Source organism: Equus caballus, chromosome 6 (genome assembly GCF_041296265.1).
Source record: "Equus caballus isolate H_3958 breed thoroughbred chromosome 6, TB-T2T, whole genome shotgun sequence".
NCBI lineage: Eukaryota > Metazoa > Chordata > Mammalia > Perissodactyla > Equidae > Equus > Equus caballus.
In genome coordinates this window covers 22,875,035-22,889,675 of record NC_091689.1, presented here as the reverse complement: position 1 = coordinate 22,889,675, position 14,641 = coordinate 22,875,035, and the positions used below count along the sequence as shown (strand labels likewise).

Sequence of the window (14,641 nt, the reverse complement as noted above, 5' to 3'; positions counted from 1 at the left end):
CGAGCGTGCTTCTGTCTTAACTTAGACCACTGGAAAGCTCAGAGCAAACTGGCAGTCCTTTCCCACTTTCAGGAACACATATTTGGGTCATAATTTCCCGCCTTCACTTTGCCATTCTACTCTTATTTGCCCTTGACCTTGGCATCTTCGACTATGGTTATGCTGTCATGCCACTATCGACACTCTTGTTATCCAACCTGAGTCCTATTTGGAACAAGGCAAGGCAACTGTGCACCTGAGAACGTATATGTAGATATTTAGAACAATTTATAACTCCGGTTTCAAAGCTCTTGGCCCTAAAGTCCTTTGCAGGTTGTAGGAGCGCTCCTGCAGCAGGCTCAGTCTATGGCCACTGGGAGCCGCTGGGGGCTGCTCTCTGTGAATTGATGGGTGAGCCGACATGTACTGGGTGCTTCCCTATACGATAGCAGCCCCCAAACTCACAAGTGAGTCTGGCGCTCTTGGCCTGGGTCCACCTTTGTGTTGGCAAACAGCCCTATGTGCACATTGGTCCCTTCAGAAACAGCGATGACGGAAGCCAGGCCCTTCTCTGAGCTCCTTCCCGGAGGGACCTGCCTGTGGACGTCTCCGCCATCCTTGTGACTCCATGTAGAGCTGGTGAGGGCATGGGGCATTGGCCATCCTGAGCATGCTCTATCAAACCACCCGTAAAGGATGTTTATTTGGCAACGCACGGGCCCGGAACTCACTCATTGCGTGGCCTCAGGAAAAGGGTCATTGGTGGGTTACCTTTTAAATGAAGAGTTTGTCCTGTACAGAGAAAGGGAAAGTAAGACTTCAACCACAGAACCTTAGCAGGGGACGCTTAAGGGGCTGGGACGTGTGGTCCTGGGGGCACATGAGGAGCACGAACGATGACATGAGCCCCAGGCCCTGAGCCCTCCGGCTTGCCAGCAGGCGGAAAGGAAACTTCCTGCACCAACCTGGTCTTGACAGCTACCCTACCAACCATCTTCTCCCCGCTCAAATATATCGTGTGAAAATTTTTTTTAAAAAAACCGAAATACTCAATGCACCCAAATGTATTTCCTTTTATATCACTTCGTCCAGGTTAACCCCTTGGTTTTGCGTTGATGACAGTAATCTCTCTCTTTGAACATGTTTATTAGGTTGACCTGTATATATTTGTACATTATTGTCATCCATGCCACAAAATGCCAGACATGAAATTAAAACCAAGACTAAAGAGGCCAGGCTGGTGGCACAGTGGTTAAGTTCGCACATTATGCTTCAATGGCCCGGGGTTCACAGGTTCGGATCCCGGGTGCAGACATATGCACCACTTATCAAGCCATGCTGTGGCAGGCATCCCACATATAAAGCAGAGGAAGATGAGCACGGATGTTACCTCAGGGCCAGTCTTCCTCAGCAAAAAGAGGGGGATTGGCGGCAGATGTTAGCTCAAGGCTAATCTTCCTCAGAACAAACAAAATAAAACAGAAAAAAAACTGAGAATCAAATGCCTTTTTAGGAAAAGAAAGATCTTTATTAAAAAAAATAACTTACAAATCGAGAGGACTCTCTGAAATACAACTGTTCGTGTTGCCTGGCCTTGCAGCCTGGAACAGTTTTGCTTTGTTTCGTTTTTTTAAATGCAACTTTATGACACTACTAATGTCACCAACTGCATGACAGAGCAGTTTCGGTCCATCCCTCAGGCTGGCACAAAGCACCACGCAGATATAAAACTATCGTCAATAAAACATTTCGGCCAAGACTGGCATATATTTATATATTTATATATTTATATATATATATATATATAATTTCAAAACAGCTAACAATTAATGTCATCCTTAGTCAACACTGACGTCCAACTAATCTTAAAACTACAACACTCTGAATATATGTCAGCATTATACCTCCCATACGATATTTAAAATATATTTAAACTTTCAAATACATTTATAAGGTACACCAAGAGTGAGAAAATAAAGTCTTAAAATTTAAATACAAATCACCATATAAAACCTTCAGGAAACACAGAAAGTCCTATTTTACAGAAGTACAGGCAATCCTATCCCACAGCTGGCTTTGACAAATAGTCCTGTGGTGATGCAAACGCATTAGAAGGCACAGCCACGCGACAGCCACATTGGCACGAGAGAGAAAGGATGCACAGTGACGCCCGTTCCCCTCTCCAGGCTACTCAGGCATCAAGCCCCAAACCCACTCGGCTTTACTCTTGAAAAGGATGCAGCCCAGTGCTCTGTTGAAAACAGGCTCACGCGTCCTGGAGACTCTGCAGAGCGTATCATTTGGTGCTCTGCTCCAAAGCGGAGTACTCTGTTTCCGACACTCTGGAGGCATCGATGAGCTTGGTGAGACCTGTCTTGGCCGAGTACTTGAAAATGAAGGCCTTCATCAGCTCGTATCTGTAGTTACGGTTGATGAAGCTATAAAGCACGGGGTTGACGCAGCAGTGCACAAGAGACAGGCACTGAGTGACGTGCAGGGCCGTGAAGAGGAAGTTCTCCAGCTGGCAGGTGAAGGGGATATAGTGGAGGATGGAGAAGATGTCCAGGAGCACCACGATGTGGTAAGGGAGCCAGCAAACGAGGAAGACCACCACGTAGGAGAAGATGATTTTCCGGCTGCTGTGTTTCTCCTGGTCGCTGGACGCGGAGATGGCCCGGGCGAGCAGGAAGTAGAAGACGGCGATGACGGAGAAAGGAATGGCGAAGCCCAAGACGACAGAGACCAGCTCCATGCTGATCAGCCACTCCTTGACGCTGTGCTCGGGGTAGAAGGACCGGCAGTAGGTCTCGTTGTTGGAAGCCGACGTGACGGTCTTCAGGTAGTAGGTGTCAGGCAGGGACACGCAGAAGGCCAGCAGCCACACCAGGACGCAGACCGCTCGGCGAGCTATCTTCTTCTTGCGGCTCGAGGTGTTGTTGAAGTAGGTGATAGAGAGGTAGCGGTCCACGCTCATGCACGTGAGGAAGAAGATGCTGCCGAAGAGGTTGATGGAGAAGATGAGGTGAGTGACCTTGCACGTGAGCTCTCCCATGGGCCACTGGTTATGCTGCACGAGGCTGACCACCCAGACCGGGATGGTGACCACCACCCACAGGTCGGCGATGGCCAGGTTTAAGATGTAACAGTGTGTGTCGTAGCCTGTGGTTTTGGCCTGGATGTTCACCCAGACCACCACGGAGTTGGCAATCATGCCAATCACGAAAATGAAAATGTAGATAAAGGACAGCGTGTACAGCAGAATGCTTTTGTTGGGCATGTTGGGACACAGCACCATGTCGACGCCGATGCAGTCGCTGCTGTTGCATGGCCAGCTCATGTCGGAGAAGTTCGCTGGTTCCGGGTAGTCAAACAGATGCAAATCCATGGTGTTGAGGACGGTGATCAAACGACCTACAGGAAAATCAAACAAAAAAGATGGAAGAGGAAAACGGTTTCGTTAGAAAACATTGGAGTTTCGGTCAAAGTGCTTTTCCAGCCCCCCGAAGATGCTCAGCTGTTTCGCTTTAGCTCTGCAGTGTCTTTGCAAAGAAGGGAGAAACAAAAACCACCATACGAGAACTCTGCAAAACCAAATAAAACACATCAAGCGTCCAAATCCATGTGGTGCTCAAATAGAGAAACAGGGTTTGCCAGAGAAGTGTCAGGCAGCTGAGCTGCGGCCACAGGGACACAGATGGCTGGCTGCTTCTCAGTGGGGACCACAGAGCCATTTTACCTACATCCCCGAAGACGGGCGGACTGGCTCTGTTCCTGGCACTGCTGTATGACAAGCGTCCTGCTCTGGTTCCTTAATGACTGTCTCAGATTCTCTTCCAAATTTGCATCAGAAATGGGACGCCGTGCTTTTCATCTTTCTGCAAAATCTGCATGTAAATCTGGGTCTCAGGCCGCCCCCAGTTTGCAGTCATGAACACCACGGGAAACGTGGTCAGCATGCGGAATGCCCTGCAGCTTGACTGCATCCCAAACCCGCAGACTCAGCGTTTGCCATGCGATTTTCAACTAAGGGCGACAGACTGGCCGTCTGACGCTGTGGGCCATCGCCTCTTTTCCATCCTTTATTTGTCCAACCGCTTTCAGAGCAACTTGTGCAAAGACCCAAACACAGATCACCACCTGCTGCTTTTCTGGAGGGGCTTGCCATCTTCTCAACCGTCTTCCCTGCTCACCTGACCTGAGCAGGTCAACACTCTGAATTGTCACTATCTTAACACCTGGGGAGAATCCAGCCCCAAGGTACCCCTGGGCCTGGCAATGATTTCTCCACAAACACACCAGCCGGGAGAGCCGCTGGTGGCTGCCTTTCTCGGTTGACATGTCCACGTGAGGGCCCTGAAACCGCTCCACGATGTGGCCCTGGGTCGGCAGCCCCGCTGCGTGACAACGGGAAGGGGGGTATGTAAAGTGGAAACGGTGGGCCCAGGGTGCCCGGCTGAGAGTTACCTCATATAGTAAGATGTTTGTTCTTCGTCTCACCTGTCACAGGTAATGACTGATCCGAGTCAAGCTAATTTGCCAAGCTCATTTAAAGTGGACTCCAGGTCCAAGATGAGAAGCCCCTGGAGGATGGAGGGCAGCGGCCCCTGGGTCAGTGCCCAGGTGGCTACGTTAACGGTATGAACAAACAAAGCTGGGAGAACCCCCATCCCAAGATCAGACCCTCCTGGGCTGGAATCCCGACTCGTACTCATTAGCGTTTAACCCGAGACGAGTTAACCCGTCTGCCGCTGCTGTCGCGGGACACCAGCTCCTATCTCACAGACCTATCTAAGTATTAAAGGGCCTCGTACAGAGTCTTACACAAAGCAGATGCTCAGTACACTCCTCCTCTCCATCCCCTCCCTTTAGCAAAAAGCCTGCCCTCACTTAATTCTGCTCCACATTTGAAACCGACTCTTACTGACCAAGTAATCAATGTCCCCGCCGTGGAGGCAGATGCAGGAGCTAACACAAAGACGACTGACTCTGGACTCCCAGTTAAGGGAGACCCCCTGCAGGCCTCCGGGCGGCTCCCTGTGGGTTGTAAGTGGCTGTTGGTTACCATCCTGGTGACTTCACTGGGCCTCAGTGTCCCCTGCTGCTGATGGAGAGGGCTGGACCTCCCACGAGGAGGTGGGAGTCTTTGGCCTCACAGCCAGGGGGGCTGGCATTCCACCAGGAGGATGCTCATGCCCCATGCCCACTGACTTGTTGCAAGACCCGACACCCAAGCACAGGAGGGCGTCCGGGGGGTGCTCAGCAAGATCAAGTTTAGGACAAACAAACTCCTCACGTTGAGAGACTTTGGAACGCCCTCTCCTAAGATGCAGCTCTAGGACCCCGAAAAGGACATCAACACACTGCGCAGCAGAGGACACTTTGAGGAGCCAGAGCCCCCGACCCACTGGCCTGGCCTTGAAACTACTATTGCCACCTCCCCCTGGGCCGCTAACCTGCCTGGAGCTGAACCCCTACTCTGCATCCCCCATCCCAGAAGGGAGCAAAGCAAAGATTTTGGCTTTGCTCTCCTGCACAGTTCTAAGGCGGTGACTCTTTTTTCCCATTTCCTTAAAATGAAACACATTGGCAGGTGTTTCAGTGTGCCTTAGTTTATAAAGCGTTCGCCCCATGACCTCATGTGACCCCAGAGTCCCTGTGGCTTGGAGAAGCTCGGCTGGAGGACAAGCCACAGCTCCACAGCTGGGCAGAGGTGGACCAGAACCGGGGACCAGAGAACTGCTTGGCTGGCGCCTGGCTGGGACCCCTCTTCAGCCCGCAATGGCACAGCCCTACAAGGTCTTGACAGAAACCACCATAAATCCTGGGGTTTGGGCCGTTCACATGGCCTGTAAAGATGGAACCACCCCTAGCCTTCGTTGACCTGACTTGGATCCCAAGCGCCCCACTTCTTTCTTCACCCCAAGGCGACATTCCCCTCGCTCAGGCCTCCGTGCCCTCAAGTGTACAGGGGGCGGGGTGCTGTTCATCGTGGACAGACGGGACCATGCGGGGAGCAGGAGTACACTGTGAGAGGACACCCGCCTCTCATGCCCTAGCCCTCTGGGAAATCACCAGGTGAATGTGCCCTTCAAGGCCCCTCCACTTCTGCACAACAGACTGACTGTACTCGCACCTCTGGGCGGCTGCCGGCCTTCGGTTTGCCCAGAGCCCGAGCCCGGGTGGGGAAGCGCTGAGGGACCCCACTCCAGTCCTTTGGCATCTGTCTCTGCCGTCCAGGCGATGAAAACCTGATTTACAGATCACTGGTCCTCTGGGGCAGAAAGATCATTTATGAGCCAGGCACACCTCCCCCTTCGGCTGCCTCTCCCCACCCCACGACCCCAGCAGCACAGTGGGAATCTTCCAGCAGGAGCTGAACGGGAGGGCAAAGGCTGCGAGGCTGCTCAATGGAGCATGAAAGTCAGCTGGCCCACTGACCATCGATCTCCGATCACCAATTAGCCCAAGAGACGAAGCCAGAGGCCCACACCTTGACCACCCGCCTTCCTCTGGGGGACCACGGCAGCCCCTCCCCTCCCACTGCTGAAGACTCTGGTGGTCCAGAGAAGGAAGAGAAGCACAGAGAAAAGCTTCAACCAACAGGGCAGTGATCAAACCCTCTGCAAACTGAAACGGAGAACTAAAGAGGAAAAAACGTGGCACACAGGAGCTTAAGTTTTTGTCATGTTGGTATTTGTCATGCATTAGATTTTGGAAACAAACAAGGGCTGTTTCCAGAAAAGAGAATATTATTTGACAAACACAGTCTGCCACATTAGGTGGAAGGCGGTCGGCGATGAAGGCCCAGCCGCCCGTGCGTGTCCAGCAGGTCCAGGATGGGCAGGGCAGGCCCATTTCAGACCACCACACAGACAGTGCGTGGCCACCGCTGGAGAGAAGAGTTTTCGTAAATCACCTGCTTGGATTGTCACAAGTGACACGCTCAGAGCCCCTGATGTGAACAGAGGCATCCTAAGAAATGTCTGCCCTGGCCCCTGGTTTCCAAAGACCTGGCCACAAAGCTCCGAGCAACATCTGAGGGTGGAGGGAGTGAGGGAGGCTTCTCACGAACTCCCTGGGGCCACTTAAACTCCTTGAGCGCCCTGCACTGGAATTTCAGCTCCCCTCCAGCAAAGGCAGTGGATCCAGTACAGAGAGCTGAGTGCATTCTGTGCAAATCGGGAAGGAGTGACCCACACCTGCGTGCTCCTGCACACTCCTGCATACACGGTGAGGCCCCTCCACTGGGGTGGCTGGTCTGTCCGTGCTGGGAGGCTGACGACCAGCAGGACCTGGAGGAGAGTCCCTCATCCCACTCAGACCAGTCACCCTCTGCTGGAACGAACCAGCAATTCTGTTCCCGCCAGCTTGGGGCCATAGCTTCAGAGAAACTTCTGGAAGTTAGTCAAACCTGCCGATTGCCTGCCACGCTGTGGGCTCAGAGCCCACACCAGGCAGGCACAAGAATGAGAGACGCACTTGGACTCTTAGGTTGTAAGGCATCTGCATAAAGGATTCTTGATGGAAAGAAAAAATGGGGCTTGCAATAAAAGACTTTTCCAGTTCTATGATTTTATGGGTTTACACACTTCTCTCGAAAGATTCGCTTGTCCCCAAATGTACATATAGGAATGTTTACTGGAGCGCTATTTATATACTAGCAAAAAGTCAAAGACAACATAAATATCCAGTAACAGGGAAATGGTTCGATCCACTATGGCGGATCCACTGTTCTGAACATGATACAGCTGTAAAATGAAGGACGGAGACCTACTCTTATGAACATGGAAAGGTATAAGATGCTGTGCAGCGAAAGGCAATGTGCAGATACACACACATAGCAGGATCTCATTTATGTAAAAAAGAACAAAAAGTACGTGTACCTCTCTATGTAAATATATGTGCACAAAGGTATGGAAAAAGATCTGCAATCGGTATAAAACTCTGGGCCGAGAGAGTGGGACGAGGGGACAAAGGGTGAATTGTAGTTTTAACACTATAAACTTCTGTATTATTTGAAATTTGGCATCAAGAATTACGTAAATTTTAATAGAGGGAGGAATGTTCCACAAACTAATAAAGGTTCACAGTCCATTTTTCTCGACCACAGAGACCCAACTGAGAACAAAAAGCAGTAATCGCCACTTTTCAGTCCCTTTTCCCCAGCAGTTGCTGTGTTTTATCTCACCGAGTCCTCCCTTAGGGACCACTTTCTACAGATGCCTCGTCTGACACCTGCACCAGGAGAGCATCACGTGACCGCCATGACAGGAAGTGAATCTTCCGACAGCCTTCGGAGGACCCAGAGTCAGTCCGGCCCTCCCCGCTGGCCCGGGGTCTGTAAAGGGACACATCTCCCACTCCCCAGTGGTGGAAGGGCTCCTCTTTGTCAATCGAGGACTCTTCTGGGAGAAGCACTGCTCATTTCTCAGGCTTATTAGTCATCAACCAAGTATCCTTGACAATGATTGAGCGGCAGCAAGCGGCCCAAGGTATTTAGGGTGTTTAGCTGTCTTCAAATAGCTTCCCCGAGCTCGTCCAGTGAGCTGGGGGTAGAGCCAGAATCAGAAGTCTCCAAGTTTAGAGTCTCCTTGGGGTGGTGGTTTGGCCTGCAATAAACATGTCCTTTCACTGGCCAGAAGTCCCTTCCTCCATGACAGAGACTGCCAAGCGCTCAGGTACCTGGCCAGCGTTCACCCAAACTGCCTTCAATGCGTTCACAGTTTCTGAGCACAGATCAGGAAGACCCTTCTGGACAAACCCCTTAGCCCCTCCCATCATCCCTAACAACATATCCCCTCTTCTTCTCCCGCTTCTCCCGGGACCCTGGCCGCGCACCTCCATTCTGCGTCATTGCGTCGTTAACATTTCTCCGTCTTCCTCAGGCTCCCAACCCCACCATGTCCTATTCATCTCTATATGCCCCAGCCAGCAAAACCACAAAGCAGGTGTTCAATGAATCGATAATCAATGAGTCAACAGTTAATCGAGCTCCACTGAGACCAAGGATCCGAGGCCATCACCAGAATGGGAGTCCGGAAGAGATTCTTCTGAAGTCCTCACTGAGCTGAGATGAACATCACTCCTTTCCACGCCCCAAGTGTTTGTGAAGCCTCTTCTGGGAGGGGCGCTGCTCTGGGGCCTAACAGACCAGAATCATCACGTCCCTCCCCAAGAACTCGACAACTAACACAGAAGGTCAGGAAGGCAGGAGGTGGGCGGTGGATGCCCAGAGAGTAGACGGGTGAGGGATTTCCACTCAAGTGGCTTATGGGGCCTTCAAGGAGAAAGGGGGTGGGAGGGAGGTGACCAGTGATGTGCCACAGAGAGTCTGGACTTATTGAATCCGGCTGAGGCCAAGGTCCCCACAAAGGAGAGCGGGCTGCAAGAGTTGGGCCTTAAAGGTGGGGGCAGTGGGGAGTCAGGCTGGGCCTGTCCATGCAGGAGCCACACAGGTCTTGAACAAGGGGGTGGCTTTGGGGCAGAAAAGGCTTTTGAGGGTTAAGGTGACAAAAACCACATAGGAGGCTTGCAATGAGGTGCCGCGTGCAGAGCAGGCTGGAGGCCCCCTCGAGGGAGGAAGGCCCTCCCAGTCTCCAGTGGTGTAGATAAGATAAGGCAGGCCAGGCTGGGGCCCCAGGCTCCAGCTCTGACACTGAGGGGCCCTCTGGGCTCTTCGGGACCTCTTCCTACACGGGACCATTTTTGGTGAGGAAGATTGGCCCTGAGCTAACATCTGTGCCAATTTTCCTCTATTTTCTATGTGGGACACCTCCACAGCATGGCTTGATGAGTGGTATGTAAATCTGTGCCCAGGATCCAAACCCATGAACCCTGAGCTGCCAAAGCAGAGCGTGGGAACTCAACCACTATGCCACTGGCTGGTGCAACAGGGGACCTTCTTTAGTGGCTTTCTGCTACTGGAACCCATGTCCCCCTAGGATGGAATTTCATGGAAGAATTCAGGATTGTCCCCAGACAAGTCCATCTTGTTCAGCCTCTCTCAATGCTGCGCAACCTGGAAACTGAGGCCAGGACAGGTGAAGAGACAGGCTGATCTGGGGTTTGTGGCTAATAACAGTTCTCTCTGTTCTCCTAACTTTTCCAGAGACTTTATCTGGGAGAATCATGCTCTGGTCTCCTTATGAAAGCCCCACCCCTCTCCTTGGCAGGCACGCAGTTTAGATAAGAGAATCCACACGACTTCTAAAGACTCAGTAGGCAATGGCACATCATTGGGGTTTGGTTTTTATTTGTTTGCTTTTTGTTTTTTGTTTTTACCAATCCTGCATGAAATCAGTGGGGAAGGGCAGGACAGCTTTGGCCCAGGCAGGCTCCCTGTGGCCGTCTGCGAGGGCTGACAGCAGAATGGGGAGCGGCCTGTCGCCCAGAGCCGAGCAAACAGAGAACAATGCTGTCTTGACGGCACATTCAGTAGCAGCCCTGAATGATCTTATTTCACACAAGGAACTGCTCTGAATCATTTGAGAAGTCAACAACTAAGAGAGAGAGAGAGAGAGAGAGAGAAACAGAAGGAAAAACCCCTACTCTGCTTCAGATAGAGGCCACCTATTCTCGGGGTCCTCAGACACACTTCCCTATAAACACATGGAGCATCTTCATCCACTCTAAGCATTTAGGGGAGAAAATGGACCCCACATCCAGAAACCCGATCTGGTCTATTGTGCTCAATAGCCGAAGAGCAAAGCAGTGCTGGACCCAGAAGGGCAGATCCAGAGACGCCCACGTCACAAAGGCTGGCTGGTGTAATCGGAGCCCCAATTCCCACCCAGCTTAGGAACAGGACGAGGCAGCAGGAGGTCAGTCAGGCTCTAGGCTAGACACAATGGGGTTCCCAGGAGAACGCTTTCAATCTCAGACCCTTCTCATAAAATTCAGGCAAGATCCCCACGAAGGTATCTGTTACAATGAGAAAATTCCAGGATGCTAGCTAGCTAGCTGGCTGACAGCCGTCCATGTGCACAGTCCCCATGCTGCCCACTGCTCCTTTATCTCTCCCTCAGCTGACAGCAGTTCAAGGCCACCTGAGACAGGCTCAGCCCCTCCACCCTCTGAGCGCTGGGAAAAAAAACACGGGGCCAGCTTCCAAAGACACATGTGGCTCGGGAAAATTTTCACCCTAAAATATGCAATTCCCTCATCGCTTTATAACGAAGTAGTAATGGCTTTTTTCCGCAATTCTAAATTAGTAGATTCTTATGTAACAAAAGCATCAAATATCCCCTGCAGAAAACCATCAAATATTCAAAATCAGAGAACACTCCCCCTTCCTTTCCTTCCCTCCCCTTTTTTTTTATGGTTTTATTTTTTAGCTTAATAGAAAATGTGTCCCAGAGCTAGAATTTTCTGGACTTTAAAAACACCTGACATGACACAGCCTTTGGTTTCTTTCTAAATTGCCCCTACAGGTACACAATTCCACTGGAAGGCATTCTAATACTATTTTTGTTAAAAGGAAAACTAAGTTCCTTGATTGTTCAGTTTAAAAGAGCAAATAATTCCCAGCCCCAAATTCCATTGGCGTTCTGCAAAGTCACTGAGAAAAATCTCAAGTCCTAAGATCGTCAACATCTTTTCCTTCTCCTCGGTTAGTCTTAAGGTTTATTGAGTGACTGTCCTTCAGTTTCAGATGGAGTAACTTCAACCAACTTTCCTCCTGTCTCCTCGAACACAGGAGCCTCTCTGCCTAGAATGATCGCACAAAAAGCCACTGTTCCTGATTAAGTAGGTTTTTCTGTTTGGGTTTTTTTTTTTTTTTTTCCCTATCCGGCAAGCCTATACTTTGCCTGTTCTGGGCCTGATTAGAAACCATAATACCAACTCAACTCTCTCAGGACTCACTGTTAATAGGGGATCAGCTCACCTGCAAAGTCCTGACTCAGGTAAACACAGGTCTGCTGCCTTGGCTGTACTTTCTAGAACTTTTTTAAAAGTATCATTGCAATGCATGCCCCTTTACAAAATCAGACGGCCAGCAAAACACAGGCATTTCCCCATTTTCTTTTGCTTTGCCACCCCCCCAGCCCTGCCCCACCCCTGCAGCTCCCCCACTCCCTCTCCTGGAGCTTGCACAGGAGGCTCAGGAGCTGCCTGCACAGTCCAGGGTTTGTGGCAGAGTCCGGGGGCGGGGGAGAAGAGCAAATTGTTTCCAAGCTGGAGCTCCCCTGTGCAACTTGGCTTTCCAGAAAGGCTTTGCATCTGTGGAAGCTCCCGTGCTGATGAAAGAGGGGCCAGCAGTTTATCCATTTAAAATCTATAGAAAGTTAAGCACAGACACCGGCAGCCTTCACTCTCTTTTCTAAGCAAGCCTATTTGATCTCTGCGTTTTCCTGGAATAAATAAAGGGGCACAAAAGCAGCATCTGCGTTTAAAAGAAAAGAAAAAGTTACCACATTGAGGCTTTGCAGAATGAAGTTTCAGGGGATGTCAGCGGGCCCAATACCTTCAAAGAGCTGTAAACCATTTCAGGGGGCCCTCTCCCACTTCTGAAAAACGTAATTATCCTGTTGTGAGCAAATGAATTGAGAGAAAGAAAGAAAAAGAAAAAAGAAAGAGAGAGAAAGAAAAAAGGGAGACAGCCAGTCTGACTTTTACAACTTCTCATTCTCTCTGCAAGTTACAAGTCTTGGCCAACCCCCACCCCTGACCTCACTGCAAAGTTGTTACTCTCAGCCACCCCTTGAAGGTTTTTGCATGCTAACAAAATTGAACAAAATTCATGTTTTATATGAAGGGTATATTTAAATGACAAAATCCTAGACTTATGTGTGTGCCCTTTTTTCCCAATTGAACCTGGACTTAATACCTTCTGAGAGAACAATAAATATTCAAATTAGATTATCAAGGATGCAATCAAGAGACAAGAAGACTGAGCAGCATTTAACATTCATCCTTATAGCTTCCGGACTTACAGGATCTGGTAATCCCAGAAGCATTGCATTCAAATACATTCTGGATCCACAAAGCTTCTTAGCACAGCTTTCTGCTTCCCTTAGAGATGTGTCTTAATAAAGTGTTCATCTTTCTGGAAATACGGATTTGCTGCCCATTATTTCTATTTCCCAACCGAGAGACCAGAAGTGAAGCAGGTAAGCAGTGGTGCCAGGCTGCTCGCTATGCCAGCTCTGAGCAGACAGAATCAGCAGTCTGCATTCTTGCAAGTTCTCTGCTTACTCAAGCTTAAATACCCACAGCAGCAAATGAACACCAGCTTTCTAAATCCAACAAGTACTGGACACTCGGAGAGTTCCCTCCACAATGGACTTAAGGAAAGTGCCCTTTGCTTTCTGCAGGGAGAAGCGGAGCCCCCAAGTTAGCAAACCCACTCTGCAATGCAGCCATGCAGCAGGCAGCCTATGCTCTCAGGAACCATATGCTCTCCAGCACCCATCACAGCGCTGAAAAAGAAGTCTTCTCAAAAAGATCACCTAGTTTAAGAGCAGAAAACCTGCCTTCCGTCCTCCCCTCCTTTCTAAGCAGGGCTGCTGAGGGAGCCCACTCTCCTTACCTCCCGGCTGGGCTCCGGCTTGGGGCTTGCTTGCCTTCCTGGCTCGTGCACTCGCTGCCTCAGGGCTGAGCAGTTCCGAGAACTGTGAGCTCTCCAGCTGCAGACTTGCATTATATACACTGCAGGAAGGCGCCTCTAGGTGGCAGCTTTGTAACCCACTTCTCCCTCCCTCCCTTCCTCCCTCCCTCCCTCCCCTGCACCACCCCCCTCATCACAGGGGCACGCACACACATGCATGCACGCACGCACACACACACGCACACACCCCTCTTGTAAACCCCGGTCTGTCATTTCCAGCAAAGCTCCCCTTCACAAGCATCCTCTTGGGAAATCCCAGCTTTCCTTCATTTGCAAAGTCCAATGAAGCCAGAAGGTCCAGACCCCAGGGGGAAACGTGTCAGCAGAAGAAAAACTGCAAAGAAACCCTAGTGCTTTGAGAAATCATCAGATATTTATCTGGTCTCAGGTATATCTTTAATAATTCCATGAACACTAAGAGTTCCTTTGAATGCCTCTTCGCTCTGGGGAAGACTTTCTTCCCAAGACAAATTGCCCTGAACTTCTGAACCTCAATGTGGATTTATTAAGCCTGAGTTTTCCTTGTTAATTCCTCCCCAACAGAAGTAACAGTTGTGGTATGAGCAATTGATGGGTACCATATTATATACCCCAAAAGTGAGGGAAAGAGCCTTTATAATAGATTTTATGTGAATACTTTTATTTGGGAAGGTCCTTGAAAATCTACTCAGAATGGTGTTCTGAAGTGCCTACCCTGGGCCAGGCGTACATGAAAGGTATCATAAATGGCGTTTGATAAGGTCTCTTTCCAAGATGAGTTTAGTAAACACTTTCTAATTATTATTGTTGAAATCCACATTCTCCTCTAGAAGCGTGAAGTTCTGTCCATGGAGGAATTTAACCTAAAAATGTGTTCCATGCGATATTCACCTCTAATGCCCTATTTAGAAAAATCAGCCATAAACCAACGACCTAAATCTTGCTTTTAAACCGTGCTTAGGAACTTTTCCCCAGAGTCAAGTGCCGTGTTTGGGCTTTTGTTTTGCTCTCTGCTCCTCTGCGGTTCTGCCAGGCCAGCTCCAGTCCCATGTGTGGGGGCATCGGCTCTTCCCACTT

General features: G+C 50.1%; 1 protein-coding gene across 3 annotated transcripts; it reads right to left on the bottom strand.

Annotated features, from left to right (window-relative positions):
* Positions 1 to 1,485: 1,485 nt before the first annotated feature.
* On the bottom strand, positions 1,486 to 13,590 carry ACKR3 (atypical chemokine receptor 3). 3 transcript variants are annotated; one of them, XM_005610601.4, is made up of 2 exons: positions 13,508 to 13,590; positions 1,486 to 3,390 (listed from the first exon to the last, which is right to left on the bottom strand). In XM_005610601.4, exon 2 carries the CDS (start codon positions 3,362 to 3,364, stop codon positions 2,276 to 2,278), a length of 1,089 nt encoding a protein of 362 aa, XP_005610658.1. In that variant the 5' UTR covers positions 3,365 to 3,390; positions 13,508 to 13,590; the 3' UTR covers positions 1,486 to 2,275.
* Between the last annotated feature and the right edge of the window lie 1,051 nt (positions 13,591 to 14,641).